Source organism: Colletotrichum gloeosporioides (genome assembly GCF_011800055.1).
Source record: "Colletotrichum gloeosporioides strain Lc1 chromosome Unknown consensus_42, whole genome shotgun sequence".
Lineage (NCBI taxonomy): Eukaryota > Fungi > Ascomycota > Sordariomycetes > Glomerellales > Glomerellaceae > Colletotrichum > Colletotrichum gloeosporioides.
In genome coordinates, this window is record NW_025544687.1 from 312,893 (window position 1) to 336,469 (window position 23,577).

At 53.1% G+C, this 23,577-nt stretch overlaps 7 protein-coding genes across 7 annotated transcripts; 4 read left to right on the plus strand and 3 right to left on the minus strand.

The window, feature by feature from the left end:
- Positions 1 to 2,575: 2,575 nt before the first annotated feature.
- On the plus strand, positions 2,576 to 4,486 carry GCG54_00002859 (uncharacterized protein; the record flags this gene model as incomplete). The annotated part of the gene is made up of 2 exons (XM_045402941.1): positions 2,576 to 3,624; positions 4,099 to 4,486. The coding sequence occupies 2 exons, from the start codon at positions 2,576 to 2,578 to the stop codon at positions 4,484 to 4,486; spliced, it is 1,437 nt and encodes a 478-aa protein (XP_045264672.1).
- GCG54_00002860 (uncharacterized protein) lies at positions 3,919 to 4,701 on the minus strand (the record flags this gene model as incomplete). Its single annotated transcript, XM_045402942.1, has 1 exon — positions 3,919 to 4,701. One exon carries the CDS (start codon positions 4,699 to 4,701, stop codon positions 3,919 to 3,921), a length of 783 nt encoding a protein of 260 aa, XP_045264673.1.
- A 470-nt stretch (positions 4,702 to 5,171) lies between these two features.
- On the minus strand, positions 5,172 to 9,747 carry GCG54_00002861 (uncharacterized protein; the record flags this gene model as incomplete). Its single annotated transcript, XM_045402943.1, has 5 exons — positions 5,172 to 6,081; positions 6,133 to 7,089; positions 8,232 to 8,821; positions 8,879 to 9,387; positions 9,450 to 9,747. The coding sequence occupies 5 exons, from the start codon at positions 9,745 to 9,747 to the stop codon at positions 5,172 to 5,174; spliced, it is 3,264 nt and encodes a 1,087-aa protein (XP_045264674.1).
- Positions 9,748 to 10,380: 633 nt separating this feature from the next.
- GCG54_00002862 (MFS transporter prlL) lies at positions 10,381 to 12,263 on the plus strand (the record flags this gene model as incomplete). Its single annotated transcript, XM_045402944.1, has 9 exons — positions 10,381 to 10,545; positions 10,597 to 10,629; positions 10,689 to 10,809; positions 10,867 to 11,018; positions 11,071 to 11,246; positions 11,301 to 11,585; positions 11,650 to 11,684; positions 11,734 to 11,922; positions 11,974 to 12,263. 9 exons carry the CDS (start codon positions 10,381 to 10,383, stop codon positions 12,261 to 12,263), a joined length of 1,446 nt encoding a protein of 481 aa, XP_045264675.1.
- A 2,244-nt stretch (positions 12,264 to 14,507) lies between these two features.
- GCG54_00002863 (putative pectin lyase F-1) lies at positions 14,508 to 16,041 on the plus strand (the record flags this gene model as incomplete). The annotated part of the gene is made up of 5 exons (XM_045402945.1): positions 14,508 to 14,647; positions 14,721 to 15,054; positions 15,103 to 15,364; positions 15,531 to 15,613; positions 15,688 to 16,041. 5 exons carry the CDS (start codon positions 14,508 to 14,510, stop codon positions 16,039 to 16,041), a joined length of 1,173 nt encoding a protein of 390 aa, XP_045264676.1.
- A 900-nt stretch (positions 16,042 to 16,941) lies between these two features.
- GCG54_00002864 (uncharacterized protein) lies at positions 16,942 to 19,148 on the minus strand (the record flags this gene model as incomplete). Its single annotated transcript, XM_045402946.1, has 2 exons — positions 16,942 to 18,922; positions 18,979 to 19,148. 2 exons carry the CDS (start codon positions 19,146 to 19,148, stop codon positions 16,942 to 16,944), a joined length of 2,151 nt encoding a protein of 716 aa, XP_045264677.1.
- A 3,396-nt stretch (positions 19,149 to 22,544) lies between these two features.
- GCG54_00002865 (uncharacterized protein) lies at positions 22,545 to 22,745 on the plus strand (the record flags this gene model as incomplete). Its single annotated transcript, XM_045402947.1, has 1 exon — positions 22,545 to 22,745. The coding sequence occupies one exon, from the start codon at positions 22,545 to 22,547 to the stop codon at positions 22,743 to 22,745; it is 201 nt and encodes a 66-aa protein (XP_045264678.1).
- Between the last annotated feature and the right edge of the window lie 832 nt (positions 22,746 to 23,577).

Genomic DNA, 23,577 nt, shown 5'->3' on the forward strand with positions numbered 1-23,577 from the left:
GAATCTGGACGACACTGCCATGTCCACTATTAAGGTACTTGATAAGGTGCAGAACTCTGTCTTTTCGAACTACTGGCCCACGCTCTTACAGCCGATAAGGCATACCTTGCTCGGCTTCCTCGCCATGTTGGATGCGTCCCGGTTCCACGGAATCCGCGGCCCGACTCTTTCACGCACGATTGGCAATTTCTGCCGTCGGAGGAGACTCGTTTCTCAACAAGAAGAACCCAAGTGCTAGATATATCCCGATGGCAACAAATTCTTCAATGACAGCCATGGTCACGTAGACGCCCAGATCACCCTTGGCCATGGAAAACGTCTTGTTGTGTAGAAAGGTCCCCAGAATCGAATAAATAATTCGAGTCAATAGAAAAGGCCATGCCAAAAGTACCGCGACAAGCAAGCGTCGCTCGATGCGAGGGACTTGGCTGAGGGGCGTGAAGGCTTGTCGGGAGACGAATATGACAGCCGTGATTGCAATGAAACCAGCAAGGTATAGTAGTATAGATGCCTTCGTGATGGCCTGGGGCTGGTATGTGCCGTCTGAGGAGTATCTCATACTCGTGCCACCAACGATGCTTAGGATCAGACCGACAAATAGTACAGCCTGGATGATTCTGAAGTGCTTAGTATTGAGTGAAGAGCCTCTGGTTGCCTTCACCCAGTCAAGGCTGTCAAGATGTAAGCTTCCTGAGATGTTCTTTGTGTCAGGGGTTAATTACAGTCTTGAACCCACTCCGAGCGTTGCCAAGAGTAATGGCGAAATAGCAACTCCGTTGAGGATAAGAGCAGCTTGCACCAAGCCAACAGACGAGTTGTTGTACGTGGCTAGTTGAATGATAGAACCAAGAAATCGGGCGATGCAGAATATGACGGTATATATCCAGCCAGTGGAGCGATTGAATCCAAGTTTGAAAGAAACGTAGGCTGAGAGTAATAGACTCGGGCCGTAAATAGCCACCTCTACCACAGAGACTCCTCCTCTACCGTCAAAAGGGTGGCCCATTATTGTGCAATATCTTGGGAGAGTCAGAAAGAGGAGAGAGTGATTAGTTTGGCTTCAACAGGCTTTATTCTTCATATTGGGCTACCATATTGAACAGCTCCTGTTGGTCTATATACGCCAAGGCAGCAATAGACCGCAGAGCAGGACTGATGAAGAGGCCCCGGCAGCTCGCATTCGCTACAATCGACCGGCGCTGATATCCGGCAATTGCCTTACATCGTAATCATAGTGGAGGGATGTATTGCAAAAAAAATCCTCCATCTTGATACCGCAGCAAATGGGGCTAGATTTGCTGCCATCGCCATGTAAGTGCTTCTCAGCAACCCCGGTTCAGCTGAAGTTTTCGCCGAGTGTAGTGGGTTTCACGACACCAAGAAGCCCCCGCGTACCGCCGTAAAGAGGTTGGAATGATTTGTTCAAAGTCATGTTTGCAGGGATGAAACATGGAGCAATACGGGCGGGTCTTCGTTCACAAAGACTCAAGATGTTCATTAATTCTCTGCATAAATACGAGACTAAACCAAATGGGGTGGGCGTCTCGACGTGGAACCCAGGTTGTGAAAGAGCCGGGATGTTGGAGCCAACGCCGTTCTTCCGACGCTTTTCGGCGTAGCAACGGCCCCCAAACACAGCCACCAACAAGAAAGAAAGCGCTGACGCACCGCCATTTGGTCTGTCTACTTCGACACTATCTCCAGTCCCCGCGCCGAGTCAAGGAGAACATTCATCGGTGAGGGACTTTCGACCGGCGGACCACAGTCCCCCACGGCCAGTTGCCCAAACTCAGAGTATATTGTCTGGCCAGATCCCGATCATGGTCTTCTCCGGCCGGCCATCAGACGCGTGCTACCCCTGTCGCAAGGGAAGACTCCGGGTTCGTACTCCATCCCCCATCATTTCCCGCCCAAACCCCCCCCTTTCGCCTACTGGCCCGCTCGTATCCTCGGGCTTCAACCGGTCAGGTCAGCCCTACGATGGCGGCAACGCACCACTTCCGCAGTGCACATCGCCGCACTTCGCACATAATCGACCGAGAGACGCAAAGGGGGCCAAGGCTAACGTTCTTCCTTTTTCGTTCCCGTTCCGCAGTGTGATCGGATTCAGCCCGGATGTACTCAGTGCTCCCGCAAGAACATCACCTGCCCCGGCTACAGGGATCTTTCAGACTTCTTATTTCGGGATGAGACAGCGAACGCCGCCTTGAAGGTACAGAACCGGAAGCCGAGGAGGCGCCACGAGGCCAAGGTTCGGCCGCAGCCGTCGGCGGATGCGTCGTCCTCTCAACTGAAACTTCCTCAACGGCAACATGCAGAGGCGGTCGCATCGACGTCGGCGGCGGGGGCGAAAGCGGCCGGCGCCGCTCCTCATGCCGCTCGGAAGTTGAATACCGCTTTCAGATCGCCCGCAGATCCCTCCTCCGAGGTTGACGTATCTGTAGTTCGTTATCGGAATGTTTCAACCCCTATCGAAGACCTTGCCCGCACATATTTCATGGTCGAATACATCGCGTCTTCGCCTTTCGAGTACCTACCTAAACTGTATCCCCACGGGTTGAATGAGCAAAATGCCATGTCGGCCGCCATATTGGCCGCCTCTTTCGCTAGCCTTGCCCTCAAGTGCTCTGATGGGAATCTCATGAAGCAATCGCGAATGCACTACGCCAAAGCACTCTGCCAAACCAACAAATGTCTCAGTTCCACAGATCTTGCCGTCCAGGACTCGACGCTCGCTGCCGTGCTTCTACTGGGCCTTTTCGAGGCGATCGTCTTCACAGGTCAGCAGTCTCTCGACAGTTGGAACGCCCACACCGTCGGGGCCGTGGAGCTTCTCCGCCTGCGTGGATCCAAGCAGCTGGAGACGCCTCTCGGGCGCACCCTTTTCCTCCACTCAAGTGGCAACATCCGGACCAGCTGTGCGCATACCAAGAGAGCGGTTCCTCCTCGACTGCTGCAGCTTTTTGAGAGTGCGAAGCCGATGCTGGATCTCAGTGATCCGTTTCTCATGACAGCTCCGATTGTCGACCGAGTGGCTAGTTTGAGGTCGAGAATAGAGCGCGTCCATGACCAAAACAGACGAGACCTAGTTTGGGAGGCACTGGATCTGGATATCGAGACTTTGAGGCTTGGCCAAGGTGTCGCAGAGGACTGGAAGTTTACAGCGAGGCTTCCGGGGCAGAGTTCACGCTTGACGTACAAGGGCATTTCTCTTCAGTACCCGTCTCTGCGAGCTCTCCGATATTGGAACGCGCTTCGGATCATCCGCATGTTCCTCAACGATCTTGTCTGGGTGCAGTCTTCCAAGATTCTCCAGCAGGGCCCTGACCTTGACGACGAGACCGACTACGAGGAACTCCAAACATCAGCTAAGAGAAACATGTCGACTCTCGTGGTCGAGGTACTCGCCAGTTGCGGTGAGTATCTCGAGCCGGCCGAAGAAAGGTTCTCTGTTTCAGCCCGCTGCTTAATCTGGCCGCTGTCAGTCATCGCTGAAGTCTCCATCACGCCGCCCGATGCGCGCCAGTTTGCTACCGACTGTCTTGAACGGCTTGGACGGGACTGCCGAATCCCAAAAGCTGCTGACATGACCACGAGCTTGCTGTCAATTCAAGGAGCTGACTGGTATGTACCAATTTAGCCGAGCTGCACGTCGCCCTTGTTGAGTTTTCACCCAGGCTTCACTTGTATCACCTTGCATAACATTCAAGCATCATTGCATTTTTTCTGGTTGTTGAAATCATCTCACACCTTCATTAGAACGGTCTACAGCGACAAACAGCTTCGAGCTGACATATTTACATCTATACTCTCCCAGCGCCGACCTATCTTGGGCACAACCGGAGCAGCCTCCATCTCCAGTCCCCAACTGTGGACTCTGCTACCCTCCCTGGTTCACTGTATGCTCACTCGTTATGGCTAATGCCAGGCTTTGGGGTGAGCTGCTTGAGGTATTGGAGGCAATATGCTCTCATGCATGTGTCCACCGGGCGCATTATGATGCGCGATGCTGTGCTCCGCTGAAGGATAGCTCTCACCGACAGCATTTCTGCGCTTCTTCTTGATCTGGAAGTAAAGCGTCAAGCCAGCTATAAGCAGGCTAGGTATCCCGACGCCCAAGCTCGCGGCGAGCGCGACAATATCTGACCGGCTCAGCCCTCCGCTCTCCGCCGCTGCCGATGGCTGTTGTGCTTCGGCAGACGACGTGCTGCTCGAGTCGAGCCTCGAGGTCTGTGTTGCCTGCCCATCATTCGAGGCACCTGCGCCGTTACTAGCCGAGGTCTTCAAGGACGTCCGCTCGCTCGTCAGAGTTGCTTGCGCGTTCGGCGCGTTGGCTGCTTGCCCGTTGGCGGTTGCGCAGTACGAATCGTACAGATCCAGCATGCTTGTCAGATCGACTGACCAGTTTTCGACTTTGCTGCATCCCCTGCTGACGCACGATGAGATGTATGAGGTGGCAGAGCTACCCAGTCCAGTGTTGCAGTAGCAGCCGTTGATGGATTGGCAACCGCATTGCAAAGCAACCCCGAGGTCTTGATACCCGCCGACCCCGCAAGGATAGGCGCCATTGTACACGAGGCAGCCAGCTGCGCAGGCTCGCACGGTCGAGTATGCAATTTCCGAAAAGATGCTGACCCTTGCGAGGGCGCCTGTGGTGGTTGCGGCCAAGGTGACGGGAGCCAGTAAGAGGAGACTAGCCATCGTCAAGGGTGCCGACGATGGTGTTCGAGGGCTCTCCCATGGAACCATAATCAGCAATCCTGCTATGGGAGTCTGTTATATTGGCAATCAAATGGAGAGCTGAGGCGCAATGCGATGGGAGTGTTGGGTATTCTCGGAGTTTGGAGTTGACAGGAGGGCTATCGTGTCCCGCAAGGGGCACCTGAAGTCCTCAACAGTCGCGGTCTCTATATCAAATGGAAGATTCCGCGCCATCGTCGTGCCACTTTTTTTTTTTTTTACCTTATACGGGACCAATGTGATTAAAGGAAACCCAAATAGCATGTGAGAGGCTGAATGCTGGCGATCGTGGCGACACTAGGCCCTTTAAGGCCGAACTCCGACAGCTCGCAGCGAGTCGAGAAGGGCAGCTGAAGGCTTGACATAACCACCAGAGTACGTCTTGGGCGTCTGAAGAGAGATTGGATTGTGGTAATCTTTGGGCGGGCTGTTCAAAGTCCTAGGCCAGGCTCGAACTGGAGATCCAAGGGCATGGCGTCGAGTGTGTTTGCAAGCTCCAACGCCGATGCCATCGGCCAGTCCCAAACATTCCATTGCAACTGGTCAAGCACCGGTGGCTGGGCTTCTTTCGACGAGAATGTCTTTGTTTGGAGCATGTCCAGTACGTCGGCGCATTGTGTAATGTAGCCGTTGGCATCGTCCGCTCTCAGGTGGCGCAAGGTCGTCGCGCAGGTCCTGACTAAATCCTCGTCCTCTTCGTCCGTCGTAATTGGCTGACCCTTCCATCTAGCGAAGAGAATGGTCAGCCCGGCTTGCCAAAGCATGTGCATACCATTTGGGTAAAGGTGTGCGATGGTGACGGCGTCCAATCTTCGAGGGGTGGTCTCGTCGCCAATTCCTATCGCAAATAGGCGGATGAGCTCTGCAGAGGCGCGGCCACAAGCAATAAGAGAGACCGAAAACTGCGGATCGGACGTTGTGAAAGCCAATGCTGGTCGGTGGATATGAACCGTTGCGTTGCAGAAGGCGGCGCGCAGGAAGGCGACTTCAAACGTGTCGATGTTGACTGCCGGAAGCAGGTCGCCCCCATCGTCGTCTGCATCGGCCAGTTTCTCAGTCGGCAACATTCGCTCCCACATGGTGAGCTCGGCCTGCAACTGTGTGATCTTAGCTACGCCACCGCGTCGACGAGTTGTCGTGTACAGCTTTTCCAGAGCTTCTCCGACAATGACTGCGAGCTTGAACATGCACAGGGCCGTGTCAACCTGTGACCGCTCACCCGGAAGAGGGAAGGCCACGCTTTCGCGTGATACTTGGTCATGGTCTACGCGTGAAGGAAGATCGGTGTCAACGTCCTGGTCCCGTATCAATCGCGGCATTCCATGATAGGCACTCGAGAATCTGACGGAGGGGTTAGCGATTGGCTAAGATGAGTGGGAGAGGGCAGCTAACGCGTCGAGGGAGTATTGGCACCACCAAACGCGACGTCGCAGCTCTGTCTCTAAGGGGTCGAATTTGAATCGTTGAGAGTGCCGATGAAGTCCGAGATTCTGCGCCATGCGTGTTGCCATGCCTCCAAGTTGAGATGCGACTGAGTACCGAGACGAAAGTTGGAGGTAAATCTGGGCAATCTCTAGTCCCTGTAGCGTTGGTAACGAGGGTCTCTCATGCAGCTTGCTCGTCAGAGTTGCAGACATGTGGTAGTACTTCTCAGACAAGCATAGAAAGTGCTCGTGAGTCTGAGTGCAAGTCCCTGGAAGACCCAGAGTTCCTAGAGCTAGAAGCCCTAGAACTTGGTGCAGAATACTGAGATCCCCGATCTCCGGATCATCTCGAAGTCTGTGAAAAGCTTCTAAAGTAGAATGCTTGTGTACGATGGGGTAAAGTGGTGTCCAGCGATCAATTGTGGCCTCGAGGATATCGGCAGCGTTACGAGGAAACTGACCAACCATCGCAGCAATCAATTGCGCCTCGGAATCTTTCGGCGGGTTACCCCAGATGTTGTGTAAGTATAGGCTGTATACGCTGCTTGGAAACGTGTCCGTGTGTATCCGGAGCATCTGCAGCTGTTGTTCAGCTTGACTGATGAAGTGAACCCCAGTCGAAGACCCTGCGAACATGGCGATCTGATCATCGTTGGAGACAAGTCGGCCCATGTGGCCGATCACAGGCTCGGGGCCCTGTCTTGACCTCGCGACTGATATCATGTCTGCACGACGTGGCCATGTTGATGTCGATCTGTCGGAACCATTCGCTACTAGAACGCTTGGCTGGGATTGCCCGATCATTCGCGACTGTGAAGTTTCTGTTGGATTCAAAGTCGAATCCACCACACCGGCCGCTGAGTCGGGGGTTCTCACCGGAGCCGACCCGCTCCGTCTTTCATCAACGACTTCATTCTCGTAGTAACTAGAAAGCCATCAGCATGGATTCTGCAGCTAGGAAAAGCTGATTCTTGGGTACCTTTTCCTTTTTCGGTTGCGCTTCAGCTTGGTTGACACCACACAGGCGACACCACCCACGGTGCAGGGCGTGCACTGCAGGTGGATGCGTCAGTTAAATCGACAGATGGCACTCGGGTTGCTTCAGCGGTCCGCGGGAATAGCTCACCTTCTCCCCATCCCCATAGCAGCGGATTTTTCTTCTGCAAGTGTGAAGACATGTCAGCGGGTTTGGCGCCAATGCCCATGGGCGCTCTTTCGATCAAAGACGCATCGACAGTTGGTCAAATACATACCGCCGACAGCGGTCACTGCGATGCAAGTCAGCAGACGGTAAATTTCTCAAGCGGCGGAGCTCTCACCAAACTTGTCCAGACTGCGCTCCGCTCGGGGTTTCCTGTCCATTCATGCTACCGGCGCCGTCGACATCATCAGTTTAAGGAGTCTCAAGCTCTTTCAAGTCCATATACTTGCGACAGTGCATGAGAGTAGTCGCGCGCGCATGAGCCGTCGGTGATGATGCGATGTTGTGGAGAAGATTCAGGACGCGCCGCCCACAGCGGAAATTCTGCAGTGGTGTTCCCGCATGACTCGGTTAGTTGCATGCCGCTGGGTAACCTAGCACAGCACATCCCGCCTAAGAGGGCCATTTCCCATTGAGCAACGCCATAATAGTCCATTTCTTAGTCTAAACGGACTCTTCCTCTCTTCAAGTATTAGAGAAAGAGAATTTCATATTCATGTGCAAGGAAGCTGTTGAGCGTTTCGAAGAATGATGAGACAATCGTCAAATACCTTACGTAGGTAAATACAGGGGTGTGAGACGCAGCGCTAGGCGTCCAAAAGAAAGAAGGAGACTATCTTTCAAAACCAAAGGTTTTCATGGATGAATGAAATAATCCAAACCATTTCTCGAGATCTTCCAAACATTGTTTTCTAGCCCGTGAGTTGTGTAGCAGAACTCGGTCTCAAGACGCGAACACGTTTATGGTGTAATCAGCGTTGGACGGTCGGTGTAAGACAACTTATGAATGTGATTTCTATCTTGGTATACGCCTTCGCCATGAATTGATGCTCGCCTTTCTACTTTCAACCTCCCTTCAAACTAACTAATGTGTGCCATTTGTGGTGTTGCCATTGCCATTGACTTGAACAGTCTTCTGTCCCAGGAGCTCGTCAAGCATCAGTTGACAGCATCCCAAGTACTCGGTGGGATCGCACAGCTTGGAGAGATCGGTTGAGACAAGGTGTGATGTGACTTGTGATGACTTCTCCAAAGCCTCTTGCAGGGAAATACTGTTTTCATGAGCCTCGACACAGGCCTTGTAGACAATCTCATGTGCCTCTTGGCGACCAGTGTACTTAGCCAGGTCCATCATCACAGCTTCAGCGACGATCAAACCACGGGTAGACTTCAGGTTGGCCAACATAGCATCTTTGTTGACTTGCAGGCCAGAAAGAGCGAACTCAGCCTGGTGAAGAGAACCAACAATGGAGATGAATGCAGTGGGGATGGCGGCCCATTCCAAGTGCCAAGGGCCAGATGCTCTCTCGAAATCGGAGACCATGCCGTCCAGTACCAGACCAGCCTGGGCACGGAGAATCTTGGACTGCGCGAGGATGACCTCGCTGGAGATGGGGTTGCGCTTCTGAGGCATAGTGGAGGACGCGCCACGGTGAGGAACGTAGGGCTCTGCAACCTGGATAGAGTCATGTTAGTATGGAACCTACTTGAAATGACGTCATGGCAGACATACCTCGTTCAGCTCATTTGAGGACATGACAATCAAGTCAAGAGCAATCTTGCCCAAGCTACCACCAACCAGGGCAAGGTAGTTGATGATTTCCGCAACAGTGTCGCGCGCGACGTGCCAGGTAATAACCGGGTCCTGAAGCTCAAGAATGGTCGCCAAACGCTTGCGCACGCGAATACCGCTATCCGAGGTGCCCAAAGAAGCGAGAGTTCCAGCAGCACCACCAAATTGAACAAGCAGGCAGCTTTCCTTGATCTGCTCGAGACGCTTGACGTGACGGCGGAAACCAGCAAGCCAGACGGCGCACTTATATCCGAAGGTGATGGGGAGGGCGTGCTGCAAGTGTGTTCTGCCGGCCATTGGCACGTCTCGGTAGGCGGCGGACATATTTTCGAGGGTCGAGGTGACCTTGCGGAGGAGGCGCTCGACAATCTCAAGACCATGCTTCATCTGCAAAACTGAGGCAAGGTCCATGATATCTTGGGTCGTGGCACCCCAGTGAATGTATCCAGCTGAGAAGACCTTGTATTAGCTCCCGTATACAACACCCAACCGAGCTCACTGGCCGACTTACAGGTCTCCTCCGGCACCCATTTTGACATCTGCTCAACCAAGGGAAGAACTGGGTAGCCAACAATCTCAGTGCGGGCGGCAAGCAACTGCCAGTCAATCTTGGAGACATCGCAGTGCTCTCTGAGAACAGCAGCGGTACCAGAAGGCACGATACCCTCAGCTTCCTCGGCCTCAGCCAGAGCGCACTCGGCCTTGATCAGGTTGGCAACATAAGATCTCTCGGAGAAAGCTTGACGAGCCTCCTCGGTACCGAAGATGTTGCCGAACAACGTGGAGTCGAAGACAGTCGCGGCAGACATGGTGAAGGGCTGGTTTGAAATGAAGGTCTTGGTATTACTGTTGGTTCTGCAGCAAGGGATGTTTGTGGAGAAAGCCAACAGGCAAGAGACTCGTTCGTTTTCAGGAGGAAGGACGCGGCGGTTCAAATGTCCCAATGACATTCAAGTGTTCCCCTCGAACACTTTTATTTTTCCCAGGACGGAATCCTTCTGCCAGCTCCGGTCTTACACCGAACCCCGCGGTGGGGCACGGGATAACGCGATAACGGGGGGCCGGAGGACGGGATAAGCGCGGCGGCCAACCACGCACGGAGTAGCGGAGTAGCGGCGTAACGGCGTAGCACGGGCCAAGGCCCGGCGAACTGGTCTTGGCCCCGTACGATCCCCAGCCCCGGGTCTGCTGCCACCCACCGCAAACGTGGGATAAGCTCGTTGCGGGGAATCTGGAGTTCTGGGGGTTAGTGTGCTTAGTGTGGTCGAACCATCCCCGCAAACCCGGGGCTCGATTCGACAGGTAAATATCTGGAGGTATAATTATGGCCATATCTCTCCTTGATTTCTTCTGTTTTTCTCCAAGAGATCAGCTCGCTTGTTTTCTTCTTTCGTTTTCTTATTGACAAAGAATCTGGCCTCCGAGACTCTGCCTTTGTCAACATGTCGACCACTTTGGATCATAAGCCTGGCGGCCCCCTTGAAATCGAGCATGACGAAAAGTCGGTCAAGGGGGAGGCTGTTGTCTCTGGGGATTACTCTGGCGCAGCTGAGAAGACCGATCCTGTCGAAATAGCACTTGTCCGAAAGCTTGACAGGAGAATTATGGTGAGTCTGGTTGCTCGACTATCAGACGATCTAGCGCTAACATTCTGCAAGCCAATTCTCTGGGCCATGTACTTCTTGAACTACGTACGTATATCATCTTGTGCCGTTCGACTAGGCCATTCTGCTGACATTCGTCCCAACAGCTCGACCGAAATGCCCTGCCCCAAGCTCGTCTGAACACCCTCGAGGAGGACCTCAACCTCAAAGGTGTTGAATACAACACCGCCATCTCCATCCTCTTTGTCGGATATCTTCTGATGCAAGGTCAGTCGCCACCGAAGACTGCCTTACTATACCAGCAACATCGCTGACCTGAAGCAGTCCCTTCAAACATGTTCTTGACTCGTACAAAGCCTTCCGCGTACATGTCAATCTGCATGATTGGCTGGGCGGCCATCTCGGCTGCTACCGCAGGCGTCAAGAATTACTCTGGACTCGTCGCTTGTCGGTTCTTCCTTGGTTTTGTCGAAGCAGTGAGTATTTAGAAGGAAGGGGCAAATTTCGTCCATACTGACAACTACATAGCCCTTCTACCCCGGCGCGTTGTATATGTTGTCGATCTTCTACACCCGAAAGGAGCTAGCGACTCGGATTTCACTTCTCTACACAGGCCAGGTGGTCAGCACTGGTTGCTCAGGCCTGATCGCTGCTGCTACATTCGCAACACTTGATAAGGTCAAGGGAATTGCTGGATGGCAATGGTACGAGTCTTCGCTCCATTCGTGGCAAAGCATATACTGACAGCACGTTTGAAGGCTCTTCATCATCGAAGGCTCCGTCACTGCCTTGGTGGCCATCTTTGGCTTCTTCCTTCTCCCTGACGACCCATCCGAGACGCGCTGGCTTACCGAGGAAGAGCGCAAGCTGGCCGTTGAGCGGATCCGTCGTGACACTGTCGGTCATCAAGAAAGAGGATCGACCTGGGAGGGTCTTAAGCAAGCTTGCAAAGATCCGAAGACCTGGCTCTTTTGTCTCATGCAGAACTTGCACATTTCGGCGTGTTCTTTCAACAACTTCTTCCCTACCATCGTCCGCAGCATGTAAGTCAATTGGCACCGTCAAGAAGCTTCTCATTGACGAAGATAATGCTAACACCTTTGCTAGGGGCTTCCGATCTACTACCGCTCTTCTGCTCACAGGTAAGCCTTTATTTCCTGCTGCGTTGAACGGGTTACTGACAAACAACAGCGCCTCCTTACTTCGTATCTGGCATTTTAGGAATTCCCTTTGCATGGTCTAGCGGCAGGTTCAACGAGAGGACTTGGCATATTACCGCTGGCCTAAGCTTGGCTATTGTGGGTTTTGCCATGACCTGCGGCAGCCAGAACAATGCCGTTCGCTACACGGCCACCTTTCTCTACGCTACGGGAGCTTACAGTAAGTCATTGTGTGGTTTCCTCCAACGTTTCACCGCTAACTTGGTATCAGGCGTTGGTTCTGTAATCCTCGGTTGGGTCAGCAACACGCTTTCTCAAACTCCTGAGAAGAAGGCCGTGGCTTATTCGTTGGTCAACGTCACTGCCAATCTCGCATACATCTACTGTGCTTATCTTTGGCCCAGCTCCGACGGTCCTAAGTACATGATGGGCTTCTCAAGCATGATCGCTTTTGCAGCTACCAGCATCATGTGCGCCTGGGCTATGCGCGTGTGGCTGATCCGGGTCAACAAGAAAATTCGGGAGAGTGAAGATGAGAACGTCAAACTTTATGCCTACTAAGACTTCGTTCTGAAGCATCGGAGGCATAGGTTTGAGATTAATGTCGTTGTGTCTCCTCTTGCAGCCGAGTCGCGACATCTGTCATCTGAAACCTAGGATTTCTAAGTAGATACTCGTTTAACCACTCATTACTTGAATGAGATGAATGATTGTCGCGTCTGAGATCATGCTGGTCAGTCAAAGACTTGGATTTCAGTGACTTCATGGGAAGATGAGTTGGCCAACTCTTTGATTCAAGCCAGCAGTCCAATAAAAGCATGATAACGTGCCCTGCGACGCCACTCCCGACGTCAGTTTCCTAAAGTCAATGGTTGAGGAAAGTGTAAATCGTTTTCGCCGGGCAAGGTTCCCAAAATGGTAGCACAGCGGCTTGAGTCCAAATGTGAATATAGAATTCCCCTCAGTGGCGCTGGACGATGATTTTCCTCAAGTTTTAATCAATTTATCCCCCGTGTGTTTACGCGTACCTTCGCTTTTCCGTGTGTATGACTGGTGCGGCAGTCACTTTATTGGTTTTTAAATGCGACCTCGGGCCATGTGTAGGTGCATGCTGGGACTTCGAAAAGGGGTGCTAGATCTGCATGATCAATTGTCACCCCCGCTTGACAAAAATCCCAAACCTGGATACCGTGAAGCTTAAGTCGTCCAAGCTAGCCGGTAGTGTAGCTGTCAGATGCATCTGCAATCTATGCGCAAACAGTGGCGCGCATATATCGGGCGACAGGAAATCCGAAGCCGTCCGTGTGGGGTTTTGAAAAAGAGGAAGGTACCTATTGGAGTATTCCCAGATGGTTAGACGGGACGATGGAGCTTCGATTTTACCAAGCCCATGGGTAGAAACCTCCTTATGATCGCACATAAGCTCAAACAGCGGCCAAGCTTTGCTCGGCAACACCGGTCGAGTATTTTCTGACTTTGGCAGTCAATCGAATGAAATGAAGCACACTTGGAACTCAAAAGCTTGAGGAGATGACTTGCTTTCGGAACTGGACCGCTACCAAAGCTTGTTGGCTTGGCGCTCTGCACGTTTGGCACAACAAAGCCCCTCAAATTTCCAGTCATCAATCGTTGCCATATCCATGTCATGTCCTTTAGAAAACACAGAAGGTACCGCTGTCCACAGCCACCGACAATTTCTCCACGCGAGCGAGTGATGGACGGCGAATGCCGGGGCAGTTGAAGGCTCTCATAATGACGGTTGATTGCGTCTTTGTTGAGAAGTACATGCATCTCATCTTGTACGCTTGTCGTATACCCTTGCAGACTTATGCACCTGATCGATCAAAATTGACCACTTTGAGGTTCGGATCGTTGTCACCGTAGCTTCCATATGGCAGTTCGGTGTCCGGTCGTGTGCGACGATCCTTCGCTGCTCCACCCTCGGACTAGAGTCGCTTCAGGTCCGATGGAGATCGGCCGAGAGGGTCAACATTAAGCTTAACCTTCTTTTGACAGATGGCGACGAAGTGTTTGCCCGAGTTGGGACGGAGCATGGTTGCTCAAGAGCGAAAGCGAGGTGCAAGCAGCGGCAAATTCCACCCAACTGTATCGTTCATTCCCAATTCCGTGCTCCTTTCATTTGATTGAATCCTTGCGACTGAGCTGCAATTGGGAATGAAGCGGAGAAAACAGTCTTCTCAGTGTGTCACTTAGAGCAACCTAAACCGAGTGGCCCGCTTGACAGTCCCCTGTCTGGAATATCCCCCGGCCTTCAACTCCCGGATGAAGGAAGACTAGCCGGACCCGCCCGCCAATTGAGTTGTCTCCGACGGCTGGGGTAAAGCGCCGGGACTGCGGGCCTAAATATTCCCATCACACGGAGGTTCCCAAGATCCAGGGCCCACTCCATCGGTGAATATTGTGGTGACCCCGGCGGCCATATAGACCCATGTTCACCACTTGTTTGGTGGGAATAGACTCACGAAAAGCCGCTTGTGAGATGCCGGCCCAGCCCTATAGCGCCGCTTGGCACAAACCGTTGCATATTGGGGAGAGATGAGGGCTCTGAGAAGTGAACTGCTGCTGAGGCAGGTCAGGACGAGGCCTCCTCGTGTCACCCCACCATCATGGTGTTGAGGGGACGAGAGTGCATGGCCTCTAGCTTCATAGATGTCCTTTTAAGACTGCGTTCCCCGACGCGAATCCAAGTACAGTCCTTAGTCTGGTCTTCATCTTCATCCTCATCCTCTTCTGTAAATAGATTTGACCCCCTTGTGTCTGCCAGCCTTCAATTTGCAAGACACCATGAAGGTCTCATTCCTCTCCCTCGTCGCCGCTTTCGCGAGCGCGGCGAACGCTCAGGTCCAGGGCAAGCCCTTCGGCTTCGCTGCCGGCACGACTGGTGGTGGCTCTGCCACTCCTCAGTACCCGTCCTCCCTTGCTGAGTGAGTAACGAAGCGAATTTACTCTAGAAATGCTATTTTCGTGTTTCGAGGAACGACTACTGACAGCTACAAGGCTCAAGACATGGCTCACAGACAGCACGCCGCGTGTCATCATGATCAACCGCACCTGGGACTTCCGCAACACCGAGGGCACCACATCTACTCAGTGCTGCAGCGACAACCGGACCACCAAGTGTCCCGGCGGTACGTCTGCAGGCCAGGCCTGGATTCAGACTACCTGTGACGCTGCCAGCGGCACCTGGGTTTCCTGCACCTACGACAACGCGGCCCGGACCCCGATCGATGTTGGTAGCAACAAGAGCATTGTCGGTGTTGGCACTTCTGGTGTCATTATCGGCAAGGGTCTGCGTGTTCGTGGTGGAAACAGCAACGTTATCATCCAGAACGTAAAGTCCAATGTGCTCTTCGTCTCCAAGCCGCACTAACACACCTAGGTTCACATCACGAACCTGAACCCTCAATACGTCTGGGGAGGCGATGCTATCACCCTCGATGGTTCCGACAGAATTTGGATCGACCACTGCAAGATTTCACTTATCGGTCGTCAGTTCATCGTTTCGGGTTGGGGTGCTGCCGGCAAGGTCACTATCTCCAACACCGAGTTCGACGGCAAAACCACCTGGTCTGCTGGCTGCAACGGCAAGCACTACTGGGCGCTTCTTCTGATCGGTGCTAAGGATTATTACACCTTCTCCGGTACGTACTGATTCTCTCCTACTGTTCGAAGTGCCCATGTGATGGGTAACCCGTGGACTTGACATGATCCTCGCTCTCCTCCATGCCACCCCCCTTATGCGCCAAAAGCTCAAATCCACTGATTCTTTCGTGCTCGGTCTATGAACGTTTGTTAACACATTAGAAGGCAACTACATCCACGACACCTCCGGCCGCAGCCCCCACATGGGTACAACCAACGGTGTGACTGAAAACTACTTCCACTCAGTCGTAAGTGTTCCATCACTCAAACTTCCGGACGAAACAGCAAGCTAACCCGGGCTTTTTATAATAATCTTTTCGAGAACGTTCAAGGCCATTCATACGACATTGACGGAAATACCTTCGTCTTGATTGAGGGTAACTATTTCAACTCCGTGACCACGCCCATCACGTCAGCCAGCTCCACGAATGGAGGCCAGATCTACGTCGTCAACACCGTCGACGAGGCCTCCCGCTGCACATCCTACCTCGGTTACATTTGCGAGTGGAACCGGGCAAGCGGTTCTGGCACCGTTACCTCCCTTACCAGCACCACAGCTCTCACCAAACTGAGCGCCTTCAAGTCCTCCCTCATCGGTCACATCGGTGTTGCCGATGTTCCCGCCAAGGTCAAGGCCAACGCCGGTGTTGGAAGGACGACTAGCACCAACTCCTAAGTTGTCTTGCTGGCGTTCGGTAACCCTGTTCCCCCGTTGGGGGCTGCAAGCCCTTCAGGGGGGCTATGAATGTACTTACATTCTCTGTATATACTGGACATGTACATACGCTGTCTTTGGACTTCTGCAAGCTTGAAACATACTCAATTAAGCCCATTCTTTATTGAAATCTTAAGTTTCATTGATAACTAACGCGTGCAACCTATATAGTGCACATCTTGTTCCTATTGTATTGAGTCTTGCTATCCAGGCGGATACTACTAGCTGACTGCGGATAACTGTTATATAAGGTCTAATAGTTTGTTATCTATAAACAATCTATTATTCCTGTTGTATTTATCCCTATTATCTTTATTATCCCTAACGTCCCTGTTATTCTCGTCGTCCCCGTCGTCCCCGTCGTCCCCATCGTCCCGGTCATCCCTATTATCCCTATTATTATGAATACTCACTACCCAACTGGATAGCTAGGAATTTCCACATAGGATAACTCATTGTATTTGCTATTCACATTATCTATATCGTGTTCGTCTCTATCGAGTCGCAATATTCTAACGCAAGTGATGCCAACTGAGCCATCTTGTTCCGTGATCTTAAGGTTCATGGTGCTGATGAAGCATCCGTGGCAAGTTTCACCATGGCGGCAACTCGGTTGAAGTGACGATGTCGATTGTCCTTGGTTCAAAATTACAATGACGAAAAGCCAGATTCGAGATATTCTAGAGAAAAAGAAGAGAGTACCACTGGCCCCGGGTATCCATATAAGCGCAAATCCGCTGTAATCATTCACTGAGCCAAACGCCGTACACCTAACCATCAGCTGATGGTAACAGCAATCCCAAAAGTCAAAGCCACAACTTTTATGTATACTGAACCTAAATCAATCCACTCCCGTCCACTTCATGACTCCTTGAAATCCCACTCTTGCTGTATTGACGGGTTTTGCACCGCCTTGCCCTGACCCGATAGCCAAGCGTGGCAAGCCTCGTATCTCGGGTGATCAATGCCACGCTTACCAGAGGCGACCATACGATCAGCGACGTCCAACACGCTGCGACCCTCAACGTCACGGGCTTGTACGTTGGCACCGTTCTGCGTCAATGTGCGCATAGCCAGCTTCTTCCCCTTGCGCACGGCAATGTGTAGCGCTGTCTCTCCAGACCGGTTGCGCGCGTTGACGTTGGCTCCGGCTTGGATGAGGAACTCCAGGATTGCGACGGGTTTCTTGTAGTCGTCATCTTCAGGCAGCTGCGCGACGAAGGCCATAAGGACCGTGTTGCCGTACTTGTCGTAGTGGTTGGGGTCCACGTCGAGCTCGATGAGGTCCCTGACGACGCCTTCGCGAGCCGTGAGGCGCTCTTTGGAGGAGTCGGAGAGGGACTTTTGGAGAATCGGCTTGTTGTGCTTGCGCTTACGGCTGACGGGTGATGTTTGCTGTTGTTGCTCAACGGAAACGGCACCGGGGAACTTGGCGAGGAGGGAATCTTGGCTGAGGATGGCGTCGGCGAGGCAGTGGAGACCGTTGCGGCCCTGGGAGTCTTGTACGCGAGGGTTCTTATATGATTCATTGACGGTTCGAAGAAGGCTGGCCTGTTGTTCGATGGGCGAGGAGAGTTGTCGCTGGGTGCTCGCGTCCCATGTAGGAGACATTTCTTGGCCGATGGCAGAGGTGTAGGCTCGGCGGAGGTGGCCTGGGATTGCGGTTTCGGGGATGCTTCCGAATGCATCGCGTCGGCAATACTCCAAAGGATCTAGCAGTGCCAGAAGAGCGTTTTTGGTGTCCTGGTTCATGATTCGTGGGTCTTTGTTGTGGATGAGGTGGCAGAAATTGCGGCCGTAGACGTCGCACGTATACAACTCGAAGCGTTGTTGTTTGAGGAATACGATGAGCTGGTAGAGATCGTTGGCAGGCGACGAAAACCAAGAATCATGGAGAACGTGCATAAAGGTCTGCCCAGCACTGTTGACCGCCGATGGGTTGGGCGACAGCTCCTGCTTCAAGGCGTGGGAGAGATGGGTGTGAGGAGCATTTCCGGCTGCGAGTAGGTGAAGGATGGTGTTGCCAAAGGCGTCGCGGCGCGCAAAGTTGCCATCCGCGGGTCTGCCATACATGAGGACTTGCTGGGCAAAAGGTTCCGGTCCCCTCTCTGATACCCAGGCCTCTTCCGGAAGCTCATCCTTCACATGACAGTAGCAAGATCTCGTGTCGTGTTCGGGTAGGCCTGGGAAGCAGGCACCTTGGGTGTGAAGACGATAGTGAAGGCTGAGGAAATCACCGGGAAGTGGTCTGGCTTCGGTCTCTGATCTCCTTTGCGGGGCGTCATACTCAAAAATCCACGAAGCCGGGTTCGAGTCGGCGGTGCCGGGGCGGTTGTCATCCATCGGCGACTGGTTAAGCATCGTATTGCTGGGCATCGTGTAGCGTTTCAACAACTTGTTGACCTGGCGGATGAAACCGGTTGAGTACTCAGACAAAACGTCTCCCAGCGTGTGCATGGTGCCTGAGCGGCGGAGACCCCCGGCTTCGGGCGGCGCGACGGAGGCGTATTCGGGGGTCATAAGGGTCGGCAGCGGTCCGGGGGCGGCGGGGTTCCACCCGGCGGACGAAGCGCGGGAGTGGTCAAAGGACTGGAAGTCATTCACATTCGGACTGTTGCCGGCCTCGACCTTGAATTCTGCGTTGACACTCAGGTGCGATCTGGAGCCGGAAGAGGCAGAGCGCGTGTAGTCGGGCGAAAAAGCATCCTCCGGCGGCGCTTGGCGTGTGGGGGAACTATCGAGGGCGCCAATGCGACGGTCCATATCGGTGCGGGTTCGGGGGTGAAGCCATCGTGGCTCTTTGTCGAGGATCGCATTCAATTTCTTGTTGGCAGAATCCTTTCTACGAGCTCAAGTGTCAGCACAAGCGCGGCGCAACAGCAATGTCAGCGCGCATACCCTGGACAGTCCCGGTTCCCTGGGGTCGCTTTGTGAACGACTTCTACGATCTTTACCAGAGGAAGAGTAGTATAAACGTATAACCTAGCCAGCTTGCGCTCGGCCGACTCGGTCCACAACGAAGGGCGACCGGTCTGGGTGGCGTGGGAACTGGAGGGAGACTCCGACATTGCGCTCTGGTGTGAGGCCGGCGGCCACAGCCTTGTGGTGTTGGACAGTGTAGAGCGTGTAAGTGAGCGTCTGAGGGTAAATCAACCGGGTGGACGTTGAGATTCGCTTCGGATCAAGAGCCAAGGGAAAGATTGAAGCAAAAGGCTCAGGAAATGGACAGATACATGACGGGAACAAGAGCGTTCGAAATGGACTTCTGCGATGGGAAGTGAGGGGGGATGACCAGGCTATTCAATGGAGCTGAACATTGGCGCGCGCCGCCGTGGCGCCGTGGTGCGAGAGGAGGGATGGGCGGCTCAGGCTGGAGAAGACGGGAGCCGGCACGGCGCAAGGATGGAACGCAGCTAGAGCCTAGAGATGCAGCCCAGGAAGCTCGCCAACAACGATAAGACTGACTGGCCGGCCCCAGAGATGACCGGGGTCTGCAGTTGCACAGCACTTGGAGCCTGGAGGGGAGGTCTCGAAGGTGGTCTGGCGGAGTCGGGTGCTCCAATGACTTCTCCGTGTCTCCCAAGTGGAAGAATGATGGTGGTGCCGCCGATAGGCTGGGTTGCAGGGGACGGGGGCTCAGCTGTGTGCCTTGGAGCAGCCAGACTTGACTACTCTGGGCAATACGGGTGAGATATTGACGGGGTTTGACGAGCAGGAGGTCGTGACTTCAAGGCCACTTATTGCAGCCATGGCACACGGAACAAGGGAGCGGCTAGATCAAGCTCGCCGAAGGATTGCAGAAGGCCAGGAAGCGGCTCCCGCTGAGGGTATTCGCTCGCGAAGAAGCTCCCTCACGTGCGCTCGAAGCAGCAGCATGTCCGATGAAGCCATCCGCGTAGCGAAGCAACCGCCGGCAGAGTGTGATTGATGATTGCTCTTTGGTGTGTTCAGCTCAAGGCACCAGCATTTGACCATCCTTGCCCGCGTCCACAATTCAAGGCATCAGCAACAACCCCTCGTCAGGACGACATCGGTAATTTGGACATCGGCTACAGTCGAAAGAGCGAGGACGGTCTATGTTTCCGCTGGGGCAGATTCGATTGCAAGAAATGACTTCATCCCGGACGCCATACAACACACAATGAGCGGGAGGTCTGCCGTTTGGGCCGCAGTGGAATCGAGATGGGCGCAGCTTGTCTGCTGTCACTCGGGAGAGTGCGAGAATCATGAATGAGTGGAAGAACGCAGAAAACAGCCCTGTCAGGCAGAGTCGAAGGAGGGGAATCGCTGTGTGGCAGTGTCCCCCAAGGCCTCCGGGCGCACCGTGCAAGCAGTTCAGTTGAAGGGACATGAATTGGGGGAGGAATGACGTGCTGTGCCGTGCTGTTCTCGATTGTGCTGGGTCAGACCCAGAGATACGTATCCGTCTTGCCCTGACCCATGTCTGTCTGCATCTCCATCTGGGATGATTAAGCTCATGTTGAGGTTTTAAAGCAAACAACGAGAATAGATTGTCGCTTTTGGATATTACAAAGAGTTGCATTGTTTTAGCAGACAGAATTTGTTCTTTTTCGTCTTCTTGTTCCATTCAACGGCGTTGTCGACACGTCAGTCTACATCAAGTCGGCTTCAGGCATGGATATTTTCCATTTCTCGTGTAGTCAACACAGAGGTTGTACAACCAAGCCCCTTCGTGATCTTGTAAATTTCAATCCAACATCAACTGGGTTGACAGAGAGAAAAAAAAATGACTTAGAGGCCTCAACTACTCGATGGGATGGCATACCTTCCCGAGGATGTCGACGGGGAAGAGAACACCCAGAAGAAGCGGAAGAGACTACCCATGCCCTGCCTCTTGTGACATGCATGCATTTCTGCCCCTCAATCCTTCCGCTGCACCGCCAGCCACAGCCACTGGTTCTGCATTTTCGTTTCATCAACTTGGAAGACATCTTGAGTTTGGCAGTGAGAGCACTCATATCCCATGGTTGGCGGCCTCGGGTAGCCATTTCATACCTTGGTAGTGAAAAGATTTCCATCTCAGCCACACCGTCCCTTCCCTTGCCTTGATCCATCCCCGTCATTGAACCTCTGCACCACTGGCAGCCGCTGGATGCCTCCCCGCTACCTGTGCCTCCAGTTCGGTTCCCCTCCCTGCACCCTTCCGAGCCAACGTGCGATGAGCCAACACGCATCGCATGTTGGCTAACAATTCCCAGTTCCAACGTGTTGGCCAGGATCAGGGAGGGCATGGTGATGACCCGCCTTTGGGGGCAGGGCATCCGCAGTTATCGTCAGATTCAGTGGCAACACCTACTCCTCACTGATGCGAAGCATCCAGAGCCAAGCCAAGACAAGAACAGTCTCGAAGCCAAGCTTTCACTCGTTGAACCCCTAACCTTGACCGCCCATGCACGAACGTCTTGATAGTCTAGCGCAGAGTTTCCTTTGACTCTTCTTCGACTTCACAAACCGATGTAACAGGATCCTCTCGTCGCCATTCCCGTCCCGCTCCGCCGCTAGTTCGCGCCCTGATGCTCCCGCCCGTTTAACCCCGGCCGTCCGTCTCTCTTCCCATTCCACCTCACCTTCGAATATTCTTTTCCACCGCCACAATTTGATGGGGCAGAAGCCAATACCCTCTTTTGCGTAGTTTCCCGGGCGGCGTTGGTTTCATGTGTTGTCGTCCATTTTCAGGTGAGGTGGCGAATATCGCATCACATCCAAGCTCTAAACGCGCGAGTGCGCGCTCCTGTCTTCAGGGATTCATCCCCCTTGGCTTGGCTACGTCTTTTTACAATTGATGTTGTTTTCGCTCAACAGCGCATTTCCATATCGTCTTTCTCCCACATTTGTTAGTCGTCTGCATTCCTTGGAGTCCAGAAGAGAAGATCTGGTGGCCCGGGGCCCCGATTTTGTTCCTAACTCCAACGCACTAGCTGGTCAAGTGACAGCAACTTGACCATGATACTGGACGCCGCCACATTTTCAACACAGCTTCTGTCTGCGTATATCGCACACGCGATATTTCGACTTCATGTTCCTAAGCGCCGCCATTGAATCCTAACCCCACACATTGCGATGATTCAACATGGTTAATTTGCTATGGCGATGTTTGGCAACGGTAATTGTATTTGTTTTTCTATTTCCAACTTGCTACCGCAATTCTCGTTCATCATATCCCAGGTGAATACTTGTATAATTAAAGACCCACGACCTTTTTCGGACAGTAGGCCTTGAATCTCAGACCCAACCAACACATCCATCAATCACGAGAGTTACCCTTGTTCCAAGCGACCCAAGCTAGACCGCGCCAACATCAACCCATATACCCTACCACTCCACCTCTTGCAACCATGTCAGGATCCAACTACGGCGCTTCTTCTAGGTAGGCGACCATATCACACCCTCAAGCGGGCCGTACCTTCCTGACATCTACTAGAAACCAACAGTCATCGTACAGCATGTCTTCCAACACTGGAGGGCGCACATCGAGCAGCTCATCCAGTCAGACACGCTACACCTCTTACGCTTCGTCGTCTAGCCCCTCAGACAGATTCTACGCCACCGGGCAGCCTACAGGCAGATCATCCCAGTCAATGGCCGGCCAGATGGCTGCGTGGGACCGACAGTGGAGCAGTGCCAGCAGTGGTGGTCGTCGTTGATGAACAACATTCGCACCTGAGTTTGCAGCCTCAGACGTGCAACCCACCTTGTATCATATTTCCTTGACGCGTACATAGTCGGCCGATACCCCAATGGAATACCTTTCTGAGAACTGTTTCTTACGAGGCTCTTGCGTGCATGATAGCTGAAGCTAGTTGTTGGTGTAGTCCTGGTTGTCGCCAACTGAGTGAGTCTTCATAGTCCGAGAGTTCCAAGTGAATAAAATTTCAGAAATAGCAAAGCCTGGAGTCTGCTGTCTTGAATGGAATACCTTGCTCCTTTCCACTGTGAGCCTTGGCGCCGAAGTCAACTTGACAACGACTGATTGGAAGCAAGTTAAGATGGCAACTGGACAGACGAGTTCCACGGTACAAGAGATGACATCAAGTCGATCGCGGGGCGGGCCATTCTTGACATTAACTCCACTGCCGGCCTTGCATATTGATGGCAATGCGATATTACCGAGTCGATCGCAGGCCGGTAGTCATCCCATCGGCTTTAAAGTCTGACGTGGGAAGTGGACGATTCTGGCCGGCTGCATGATATAGCTATATGCGCAAGCAACTCCATAATCGTCAGCATGAGAGGGCGAGAAGGTTCAAGGCTAGCGTTTCGCTCGAATTCCGACCTGTCATCCGGAGATCATACGTATATGAGACGACGATGCGCGCACCTGGCTTTTTCTGCCCGTCGGCCGATCACTCGAGCAGATCTTGGAATAGCTTCAGACGCAGATGACACCAAGTGGCCTCCCAACACAGGCCAAGATCGACTGAGCAGGCCACACCATGGACCGGCCGTGTTGGTGGCATGTCGAGTTCATTATGCCCA